This window comes from Diabrotica virgifera, chromosome 5, assembly GCF_917563875.1.
Source record: "Diabrotica virgifera virgifera chromosome 5, PGI_DIABVI_V3a".
Taxonomy (NCBI): domain Eukaryota; kingdom Metazoa; phylum Arthropoda; class Insecta; order Coleoptera; family Chrysomelidae; genus Diabrotica; species Diabrotica virgifera.
This window is the reverse complement of record NC_065447.1, coordinates 142,753,446-142,765,704: the sequence shown is the minus strand read 5'-3', so window position 1 is coordinate 142,765,704 and position 12,259 is coordinate 142,753,446. Positions and strand designations below refer to the sequence as shown.

The window sequence follows — 12,259 nt, the reverse complement described above, 5'->3', positions numbered from 1 at the left end:
CGATTATTTTAATTTTAATTTAATTTTTAATAAATTTATATACCATCTACCTACAAGTGAAGTTTTACTTCCTTAGTAAGATTAAGTTATTAGGTTATTATAAGGGACCCTATAAACATGGCTTGCCCAACTTGGCATGGCATTAGACGTTGGGATCTAATCTCTTTGACTACGTCGCTCTTCGCTAGTCCTATACTAGTATACATCTGTTTGGCGTCAGCAATTGTTTTCATTCGGTATTGGTTAGTATTCGGGTCGTGATAACGTTCAAAGATTGTTCTGAGGATTTCTCTCTCAAAACATCTTAAGTTTTCTTCCATTGTTTTTGTCAGCATCCATGTCTCACACCTTTAGGTACATGAGCACCGGTCTAGTTGTTATTTTTTTTTTCGGTTCTAAGATAACTAGATATAAAAAAATACACTTAGTCATATACTATAATAGCTATTTGAATACTATTAAGGTTTCTCTAGCGACTGAGCAATAAATTGGCCAATATAATATTTAAATACTAATGTTGTTAAATGAAAACAAGTTTAACAGTTGTAAACTAATTTTTATTAAATCAATTCAAAAGAAGTTTATATTAGCATTAAGAAATAGTTGATACTGCGTAACCATGCTTACTTCCGGTTATAAAGATCTTTTTTATTTCTTAATTAAATCCAAAAACTTTTGTACCTAATAAGTTATATTTTGACACTCTTCTTTTGGTAGCTTTCAGTTTTGAAGCTGAGATTATATTCATTGGTTTGTCTTCTTTAGCTTCCTCTGAACAATTTAGTAATTAATGCTATAGCACCTTTTTTTCGAAATCCTTTTGTTGTTATAACCGGTCGTTCTGTAGCCAATTATTGTGTATCTTTCATTGATGTAACATTCTGGTACAGGTTTTAGTGTTAACAACTATTTAAGTAGCCGTAATTAGCCCTCCAAAAAACGATAGGGGCTAAATTAGATTAGAAATTAAAAAAATTCTAAGCATCTGACTAAAAAAAACGTCAGGCATGGTAAGCCACCTAGATGAACAAAGTCATAACTACAGCACCTGCCTTTATGTTAGATGAAGTATCTACACAGAGTGATCATAAAGTCAGACATTGACTTACATTCATTTGTTTCAGTTTACGAGAGTTTTTTTATCTAAATTAAAGGTTTATCCTTAACATTGGATTTTAAATATATTTTTTTTGCAGATGAATCCCTCGGACTTAAAGTGTAATATGGAGATAAACTCTACTGAGGTTGAACTAAACAGTGTTGAAATGTTAAAAAGTGAATGTGATAGTGTAGATGAAGTAGACGATTCCCCCCGAAGAAATGGATTATTTTCTATAACAGAGAATTTAAAGCACCACAAAATACAGGGTAAGGAGAAAACGTTATATTCTACTATCACAATTTTATGTTCGGCTTTTAGATTTTCTTTAAGTTTGTGTCAAAAGACATACAGATAAGCAGGCGCGGAGCTAGAAATTCATAATAGGGGGGGGGGGAGACTTACCTCAACTACTCAAATATTATATTTTCCAGATTTAGCCATACGACTCACACTTACTCTAAGGATAAAATACACTATATAATCCCAGATAGGATTGATAGACAATTCACGACTATTAATCTCACTGGTCGTTCTTTACCATAAAGATTAACCTTTATACCATCAATGGGTAGGTTCGCATGTATTATCTAGTAAAATACAAATTTTTATATCTTTATTGTATCGCAAATTTGAAACGCGACTTTTCATGAGATAAGGTTTATACCCAGTGTAATGTATTTGCACTTTAAAATATCATTTTTGATATTCTTTGAATTGAGAAAAATATTTCCGTTGTTTATGGTTCCACCGGTACGCAAACAAATGCGCCTGCAGATAATTTTTCAGAGAAGGGTTTTTTATTAGATTTTATGGCTTCTTTCAATTCTTTGGAAGCGGTTGTCGTGTAATTTAGTGCTGTACTGATGGCTTAAAGTTTAAAGTTAACAGAAAAAAATAATAATCATAAAAAAATACTTATAGACTAATAGGCTATTGATTATGTACTATAGAAAGGAACTACAACGTTAACGGGGTTTTATTATTTCATATGATCAATGAATCTCTATATATGAAAAAACCGCGGAGTGCTACCATTTAAAGGGGTGCGTTTTTGAGGAATGGGTGAATTAGTCCCTGGGCACAGGTTCACAGGTTACGTTAGGGTGAGTTTTCTGCACTTTTGGTACAAACACGTCTACATAAAAATTGTTCCTGGTTAAATTTCCTATCTAAATATAACTTTTTAAAGTCAAAGATACTTTTTTTTACAAAAATATATTCAAAAGAAAAAGCACAAAGAAACCCAAAAGAAAGAAATTTTGTTTTTTGTCCCATAACTTTTGTCCACAGGGATATAAGTATAGGCATTTCGTCACAGAAAAAAAATCTACATATTTTGTCTTTAAAATGGTGTTTGGTACAGGTCATTAGGATTTACAGTTTTCGAAATATGATTTTTCAAAGTTCGCTACTCACAGCAATTTTGGGCAATTTTCCTTGTTATTTCGCAAATATTGTTCTGTAACTTTTTTCTACGTAACTTTAGACATATTATGCAATGGTACATGTAAGAGAAATAGAAATCAATTACCTTTAAAATATCCTACTGTATAATGTTGTACGACTTCTTTTAAAGAGCTTACCTTTGTCAAGACTTTATACTTTTAAGGAGTTTTTATATTCTTTACGATTATTTTTTAAATTTCCCATTATAACTTTTTTTTCTACATTTAGGTACAATATTATATATTAAAAAAGAAAGCTTATTCTGTTTACTTTAAAATGGTGTATTATAAAAAATTCTAGGATTATTTTTGAATAGGATATGCCTTTTCAAAATGTAATAAGTACTATAGTCGGTTCGCTAAACTCAGACACAACTGGCTAGTGATTTTATTAGGTATTTTTTTTTTGTTTTTTTGCCAATTTTGCCAAAATTGGAAAATTTACTAACTATTTAGTAATTTTTAACTATTTAGTAATTATTTTTTTTTGCCAATTTTACAAAATTGGCAAAATTACTTACTAAAATCACTAGCCAGGTGTGTCTGAGTTTAGCAAACCGACTATAGCAACGATTTTTGATTTCAGGATTATTTTTTAAATTCCTCATTATAACTTTTTTATGTGATTGTGTGTTATGATTGAATCTTATTTTTTATAGGTAATACTTTGGATCCACTTGACTCGGCCGGGCAAACTTCAAAATATGGATTAACCAATATTTACAGTCAAAGCTCCTGCACCACAAGCTTTGCTTGAAAAAATAGCATGTAAATGTACCAAAGGATGTACAAAAAACTGCGGTTGTAGGAAGATAGGAATTACTTGTTCAATATTCTGCAAAGGGTGCACGTGCATGTGTACTAATTGTGGGAACTCTAAGATAACTGAGGTGTCAGAGGAAGATATTGAAGCTAATGCTAACGAAGAGATGGACTTTGATTTTGAAAATTTTTAAATGGCAACGTTTAAATAATTTTAACTAAAGTGATGTTTTCTAAGACTAATGTTTATGTAATTTTTGTTAAAGAAATAATTTTAAATAATACAAGTAAAAAAATATCAAAGAATCACTCGGTTTCCATTACATATTTAAATATAGATGATATACCACTTAAAAGAACAGAAAGTAAGCCCTCTTTATTGAGCAATATATAGTAGGTATATTCATGTACAAGAAAAAAAAGTTATACTGAAAAATTTCAAAAATAATCGTGAATAATGTAAAAAGTAATATTTTTCTATATTAGGTATTATATTATAATATATAATAATACATTATATTATATATACTATATATAATATAATACTATTTAATATATTATAATATGTTATATAATAATATTATTTTATTTTTATATTATATTATAAAAAATCGTTAAAAGTATAAAACCTTGAAAAACCATAATCTCTTTAAAAAAAGTCGTACAACGTTATACAGTAGGCCATTTTAAAGGTAATTGATTTCTATTCCTATTACGTGTACCATTGCATATACCTAAAGTTACGTACAAAAAAGTTACAGAACAATATTTGCGAAATAACAAGGAAAATTGCCCAAAATTGCTGTGAGTGGCGAAATTTGAAAAATCATATTTCGAAAACTATAAATCCTAATTACCTCAACTAAACAACATTTTAAAGAAGAAATATGTAGGTTTTTTTCCGTAAGCAATATCTATACCTATATCCTCGTAGACAAAAGTTGTGGGATAAAAAACAAAATTTCTTTCTTTTGGGTTTCTTTTTGTTTTTGCTTTTGAATATATTTTTGTAAAAAAAAGTATGTATCATTGACTTTAATAAGTGATATTTAGATAGGAAATTTAACTAGGAACAATTTTTATGTAGATATGTTTGTACCAAAAGTGCATAGAACTTACCCTAATGTAACCTGTGCCCAGGGACTAATTCACCCATTTCTCAAAAACGCACCCCTTTAAATGGTAGCACTCCGCGGTTTTTTCATATATAGATGTCCATTGACCATATGAAATAATAAAACCCCGTTAACGTTGTAGTTCCTTTTAGCTATCTTATTTTGAATATAATCAATAGCCTATAAATACAATAGGAGGGTCCATGGACCCGTTGACCCCCCCCCTGTATCCGCGCCTGCAGATAAGATTAAATCAAGTGCAGAAATATTTGGCTGTAGAACAAACACAGTAGCAAATGTTAAGCTCAAATTATTTTTAAATCTCGTAGATTCAGTACGATATGATTTTAATTCAACTTAAATGTAATCATGTTGTTTGTTTGGGTTTACACGACACTAAATCCATTCGCCAATTTTACAATTTTTAATTATTAGTCATATTAACATATAATATGTCATTATAAATACTACTGTTATCCCACCTTTACAAGAAAAAATTGCCATTAATGTTGCCAAATAATAAGCATAATTAATTTTGTTAGATCTAACTGCTTTTGGTGAGTTCTAGCCGTGCCTTTAAACTGATAAGACGTGCTAATGGTTTAAAGAGAGAACCGGATTTCTATTAAGTTTCGTTGTTTTATTAAAAACTCGACAAAAATTTAATAACATCGTTAATAGTGAATTTTTAAACAATTAAATTAAAAGACTAAGTTTTCACTCTAATGGCATATAGCATATCCCACCAGAATGAAAACAATGGGAACCTTCTCTGGTTACACCTCCGAGGCTTCTACAATTTGCAAGCCATACGGATGCTGAGACTAAGGAAGATGAGGGAATTCTACAATTTACAATTCACGTCCCATCTGCTCAGCGCGGTAAAGTTCCAACGAGACTGGTTCCCTTCATACTCCACACAGAGTAAATGTAAATCAAAAATGAATAACCATTTTCAATTTCGTTGCAAAACGAAAATACAGCCGAACCATATTCCAGTCCAATCAGAGAGTGCTGCAAGCACCTCTACCGGTTTCGAAACTTATTAGTCTCTCATCAGGAGGCACATATGCTGCTCTCCCTGATCCAACCAAAACAAACCCCAGCGTGCAGTCCCGAATTGCAACGAACGAAATGGCATAGATGCCCTAGCGGCAACTGCTAGCAAAAGACTAAGTTTTCACTCTAATGGCATATAGCATATCCCACCAGAATGAAAACAATGGGAACCTTCTCTGGTTACACCTCCGAGGCTTCTACAATTTGCAAGCCATACGGATGCTGAGACTAAGGAAGATGAGGGAATTCTACAATTTACAATTCACGTCCCATCTGCTCAGCGCGGTAAAGTTCCATAACTCTCTGATTGGACTGGAATATGGTTCGGCTGTATTTTCGTTTTGCAACGAAATTGAAAATGGTTATTCATTTTTGAATTAAATTAAATTTTATCACATTTAGAAGATAATAATCTTGTTAAAAATAAATTACTAAACGCTCAAAATTTAAAAGCTTACATTCCAAATCTCATAATGACCTTCACCTTTGATCTTACATTCGTTACGGCTGATCTAGTCACGAAAATTAATTGGTCTATACATACATACCTTGGGATTGAATCATTTTATGATCTATATGGGAATTACCGACATTCAGTTGCCTAAAGAAATTATTCCTAAAAGTTAATGGAACACAAGAAAGGCTAAAGGCTGATTCATATTAGGCGCTCAGGTCACGGTCCGCTCAAGCTCCGCTCACGATCAAGAATTTTGTACACTATTTACATTAGACGCTAAGGTCACGCTCCGCTCACAATCTAGAATTTTGGTATATATGGTTGTACTCTTCAATTTGACGGGAGTCAGACAATAGGCACTGTTCTTTGCGTAGGTATGAATTAATTTAAACATGTTTAAAAAAATCTCAAACAGTGATTTGGGTGTCATTGCTTTATGTTTGGATGAAGAAGAGCATCAGTCGACCAATAAACAACTAAGAATATGGGTGCACAACATTTTAAAAACAAGGAAAATAGAAGAGGAGTTTTTTACTCTATATAAAGGTCTCTGTGACGATGAAACTAAATTTTTTCAGTACTTTGGAATGACGAAATATAAATTTTATTACATTTTGAATAAAATTTCGGCTGGAGAAAGTCAGTTTTCTTCATTGCCAAGACAAGGAGGGAATGCTCATCAAAGTGCGTTTCTCGTCCGAGAAACATTCAAAGACTTTTTAACTCTGATGTTGGTTGGGAGTGTCCTTTGGCAAATCCATAAATAGTTATCAAATCTAGCCTAATTATTGTTTCTTACAACAATCAACAATTTTATTCACTTATAACCTTAAATAAAACTATACAGCCAATACTTACTTTACGTGTTTTATTTAATTTAATGCCAGTGTCCTTTCATATTTTATTTTTATGTACTCTATCAAAATAGAGTCTATCTCCCTGGTTATACTATTCCTCACAACAGCGCACCAATTCAATTAACATTTCATCATCCATCGTGGAGCTGCGAAAATCGTACCTTCACCTGATCGTTACTAATTCACACTATCCTCCCACTTCGCTCCGCTCAGCTCAGGCCACGATCAAACTATTCTCTCGGAGAAACCCCGCGGTCAAAAGAGCGGGACGGAACTTGACCGTCGTGTTTAGTGCGGACAGCATGATTAAGATGCGTGTAAGAATAGTTGACCGAACCTTGAGCTGAGCGTGAGCGGAGCGTGACCTGAGCTATAATGTGAATCAGCCTTAATTGGTACATGTACGAAATCTCAACAGAGCAATTTTTCAGTAACTATTACCAAATGGAAAATACAGTGGAATACAAATTATGATAACATTATCAAGGAAAGAAAAGAAGCACTTTTTAAATTATAAACAAAACCGTAACTTTGAAAATTACTTAAAATGTCACGATAGCATGGCTAAAAGTAAAAAAAATTAAAAGTAATAGCTAAAGAAAGTTGGGACCATTTTCCTGATACACTAGCCAACGAAATTTTTGATCAAGTTGCTCCTCCATCAGTTCAATTACTCAAAAGCTACAACTATGCTTCAAATGACCAAAATAATTTTTTGCTAGAACCGTTTAAGATTACAGAATTAGAATATGCTCTTACAAATCGAAATAACACAAGTCCAGGTTTGAGATAATATTAAATTAATATCCCATGATACAAGACCTTCCAAAAATAGCTAAACTCTTGCTATTTTAAATATTCAATGAGGTAATCAGTAATAGAAGTTTAGTTCCTGAATTTTAAGATGTCATTATTATACCAATACTGAAACCAGGTAAAAATCGCAACTTGGCACAATCATATAGACCTATATCTCTTATGTCATGCCTTCCAGAAACAATCAAGCGAATGATAAAACCGAGGTTAGAATGGTGGTTAGAAAACAGAAATTACTTCCCAACTTTCAATTTGGGTACATAAAAGGAAGAAGTACTTTAAATGCCCTTTTAATATTAGTGGTAGATATACAAAACACATTTACATAATATAGCAATTATTTACCTGCAATATGTATGGACATAGAGGGTATATATGATAGAGCCTGTCTAGATATTTTAGTTGAAAAATTAGTCAAAAATTTCCAAATTCCAGCTCGACTAGCAGAAACAATATATATAATTATTACTCATCTCGAAAGATATATCTCTTAGTGCACAACAGTGGTCTCATAGGTCCACGATACAATAACTTGGGGCTGCCCCAATGATCAGTGTTGAGCCCTTCGTTATTTAATATGTATACTGCTGAAAAAAAAATAAAAATTGAAAACTCCACATTGAAGATTATACAATATGCTGACGATTTCCTTGTATACTCATTTTTCAAAGATGTAATTGGACTTCGTTAGTCTTAGGTTTTCACCCAAAGTAATAGAAAGTAGAACTGGAAGTCGATATTTGAACTCTTCGTGTAACTTTGCGTCGATTGATATATGATTTCACTAATTTTGAGTCATTGTTACTAAACTTTGGGTCATCATCGTTTATACAGAAATGACTTCACAACCGGAACTAAAAATTCAAACTCAACTTTTCAATACGATTCAATTGATGTGTTACATGTAGGTATAATACTATTTCTGCGACTACAATGGTACTTCTGGTTAGAAATTTTTAATCGGAAATGATATCAAAACCAAAATTTTACATTTGTTCTCATCTTGCGGAGGCACGTCAAATGATATATCGTTTATACTATTTCGGTGACTTTAAAACAGTAGGTACTTACGGTTGCATTTCTAAAACCAGAAGTCCGATGTCAAATTTTTCATCTTTAATACCATCCTTGGGTTATAAGCTTTCATTCGACACCTCATTTGTCATTCTGTCTGTATTAATAACGAAGGGGTTGTATTCGCGGACGGACAGACGGTCATGAAACCGGAAGTATATATTTTGTTCTTGTCTTGCGAAGGCGCGTCGAATAGTATATCATTTGTACTATTAGCGGTCTGCAAGTACTTGGAGGGGATACGAGAAACGATCGTGCGCGAATAGCGGAGAAATATTGCAACTTTCTTAAATAATTCATATTGTCAATTGAAATAATTGTCAAATTGACGTATATTTCATACCTACTGTCATTGAAGAAGAAAACTTATATGTTGCTCACAAAATTGATATGATATGCAATTATTATATAAAATGTATATTGTAGTACTGCATTTTAATAATTAATTTTATTTACTACATACAATTGTTTACCTTTTAATAACATAACCTAAATCTTACTTTTTCTTCTTATAATTTTTTTGGGCTACGTCCTTGACAATTATCCAGCAACCAGGACCAATATGATTGGCCAATATAATTAAAAGTGCGAAAAAAGTTGGCGAGCTATGAAACCAGGTGTCGGTTTCCCGAACTTGCACTGTTCCAATTCCGGTGACTTTAAAACAGTATTTCTGGTCGTATTTCTAAAACCGGAAGTCCTAGGTAAAATTTCTTACATTTACATAGTACCATCCTTGTATCAGAAGCTTTCATTCGACACTTCATTTGTCATTCTACCTGGTATAGTGGCGGATAAGTTATATTCGCGGTCGGATGGACAGACTCTCACCTTAAGTACCATCCTTGAATTATAAGCTTTCATTTGACACCTCATTTGCCATTATACCTGGTATAATGGTGGAGGAGTTGTGTTCACAAACAGACAGACAGACGGACGGACAGACGGACGTGGATAATTCAAAGATTACACATTTTTTTTAAAATGGGTGAAAACAAAAATATGATAATTGTATACAAACATTAGGTAAAATGCACAACTTATTAAAAATTGGTTCCAACAAAATGGATTTGAAATTTCCACAACCAAATCGAGTGTTTGCATTTTCACTCGACATAACTTACCAAACATTGATAAATAATAACTAAGCAATCGCGAGTATAGTGTCCAAACTTCTATCAAATACTTATGGATGATACTTGATCGCAAACTAACATGGAAATCACATATTGAGTTTATACTAAACAAATGCAACCAAGGAATAAATTTTCTAAAAGCAATAATTTCAAAAACGTGTTGAAACATTATTACTTTTCTGCAAAGCTTATATACGATCAATCATATATTAACAGCATGTATACTTGTATATGGTTCTGCATCTGATCTGGTCCTAAGCAGAATCGACGTAATACAAAATACAGTTCTAAGGACTTATTTATGGTGCTATAAAATCAACTACAATTAATGCGTTACATGACGAAGCTTTAAAAATGTCACTGAAACATAGAAGAGAATATTAGGCTATTGATTATGTACTATAGAAAGGAACTACAACGTTAACGGGGTTTTATTACTTCATATGGTCAATGAATCTCTATATATGAAAAAACCGCGGAGTGCTACCATTTAAAGGGGTGCGTTTTTGAGAAATGGGTGAATTAGTCCCTGGGCACAGGTTACATTAGGGTGAGTTCTATGCACTTTTGGTACAAACACGTCTACATAAAAATTGTACCTGGTTAAATTTCCTATCTAAATATAACTTTTTAAAGTCAAAGATACTTTTTTTTACAAAAATATAGTCAAAAGAAAAAGCCCAAAGAAACCCAAAAGAAAGAAATTTTGTTTTTTGTCCCATAACTTTTGTCCACGGGGATATAGGTATAGACATTGCTTCACAGAAAAAAACTAACATATTTTCTCTTTAAAATGATGCTTAGTAGAGGTCGTTAGGATTTACAGTTTTCGCAATATGATTTTTCAAAATTCACAGCAATTTTGGGCAATTTTCCTTGTTATTTCGCAAATATTTTTCTGTAACTTTTTTCTACGCAACTTTAGGCATATGCAGTGGTACATGTAAGAGGAATAGAAATCAATTACCTTTAAAATGTTCTACTGTATAATGTTGTACGACTTCTTTTAAAGAGGTTATCTTTTTCAAGATTTTATACTTTTAACAAGTTTTTATATTTTTTACGATTATTTTTTAAATTTCCCATTATAACTTTTTCTCTTCTACATTTAGGTATATATTATATAATAAAAAAGAAAGCTTATTCTGTTTACTTTAAAATGGTGTATTATAAAAAATTCTAGGATTATTTTTGAATAAGATATGCTTTTTCAAAATGTAATAAGTACTTGCAACGATTTTTGATTTTAGGATTATTTTTTAAATTTCTCCTTATAACTTTTTTATGTGATTGTGTGTTATGATTGAATCTTATTTTTTATAGGTAATACTTTGGATCCACTCGACTCGGCCAGGCAAACTTCAAAATATGGATTAATTCCAATATTTACTGTCAAAGCTCCTGCACCACAAGCTTTGCTTGAAAAAATAGCATGTAAATGTACCAAAGGATGTACAAAAAACTGCGGTTGTAGGAAGATAGGAATTAGTTTTTCAATATTCTGCAAAGGGTGCATGTGCATGGGTACTAATTGTGGGACTCTAAGATAACTGAGGTGTCAGAGGAAGATATTGAAGCTAATGCTAACGAAGAGATGGACTTTGATTTTGAAATTTTTTAAATGTCAACGTTTAAATAATTTTAACTAAAGTGATGTTTTCTAAGACTAATGTTTATGTAATTTTTGTAAAAGAAATAATTTTAAATAACACAGGTAAAAAAATATCAAAGAATCACTCGGTTTCCATTATTTAAATATAGATGATACACCATTTTAAAGAACAGAAAGTAAGCCCTCTTTATTCAGCAATATATAGTATATTCATGTACAAGAAAAAAAAATGTTATAATGAGAAATTTAAAAAATAATCCTAAAATCAAAAAACGTTGCAAGTACTTATTACATTTTGAAAAATAATATCTTATTCAAGAATAATCCTCGAATTTTTTGTAATACAAAATTTTAAAGTAAACAAAATAAGCTTTTTTTATTATATAATATAATATATACCTAAATGTAGAAGAAAAAATGTTATAATGAGAAATTTCAAAAATAATCGTAAAAAATGTAAAAAATAATATTTTTTTTATATTAGGTATTATATATTATATAATATAATATTATATTATATATACTATATATAATATAATATTATATAATATACAATATATCATATAATAATATAATTTTATTTTTATATTATATTATAAAAAATCGTTAAAAGTATAAAACTTTGAAAAACCATAATCTCTTTAAAAAAAAGTCGTACAACGTTAGACAGTAGACCATTTTAAAGCTAATTGATTTCTATTTCTATTACGTGTACCATTTCATATACCTAAAGTTACGTGGAACAAAGTTACAGAACAATATTTGCGAAATTACAAGGAAAATTCCACACCTGTAATTTTGAACCAATCAAAATACGTTATTTT

At 31.1% G+C, this 12,259-nt stretch overlaps 1 protein-coding gene across 2 annotated transcripts in view; it reads left to right on the top strand.

Moving 5' to 3' along the window:
* The window catches only part of LOC126885168 (uncharacterized), a 910,187-nt gene that overhangs the window by 33,428 nt on the left and 864,500 nt on the right, over positions 1–12,259 (top strand). For both annotated transcript variants that reach the window (XM_050651590.1, XM_050651591.1), the window contains exon 2: positions 1,197–1,368. In XM_050651590.1, coding sequence (XP_050507547.1) covers positions 1,197–1,368 — 172 coding nt within the window. The remainder of the gene's footprint in view (positions 1–1,196; positions 1,369–12,259) is intronic.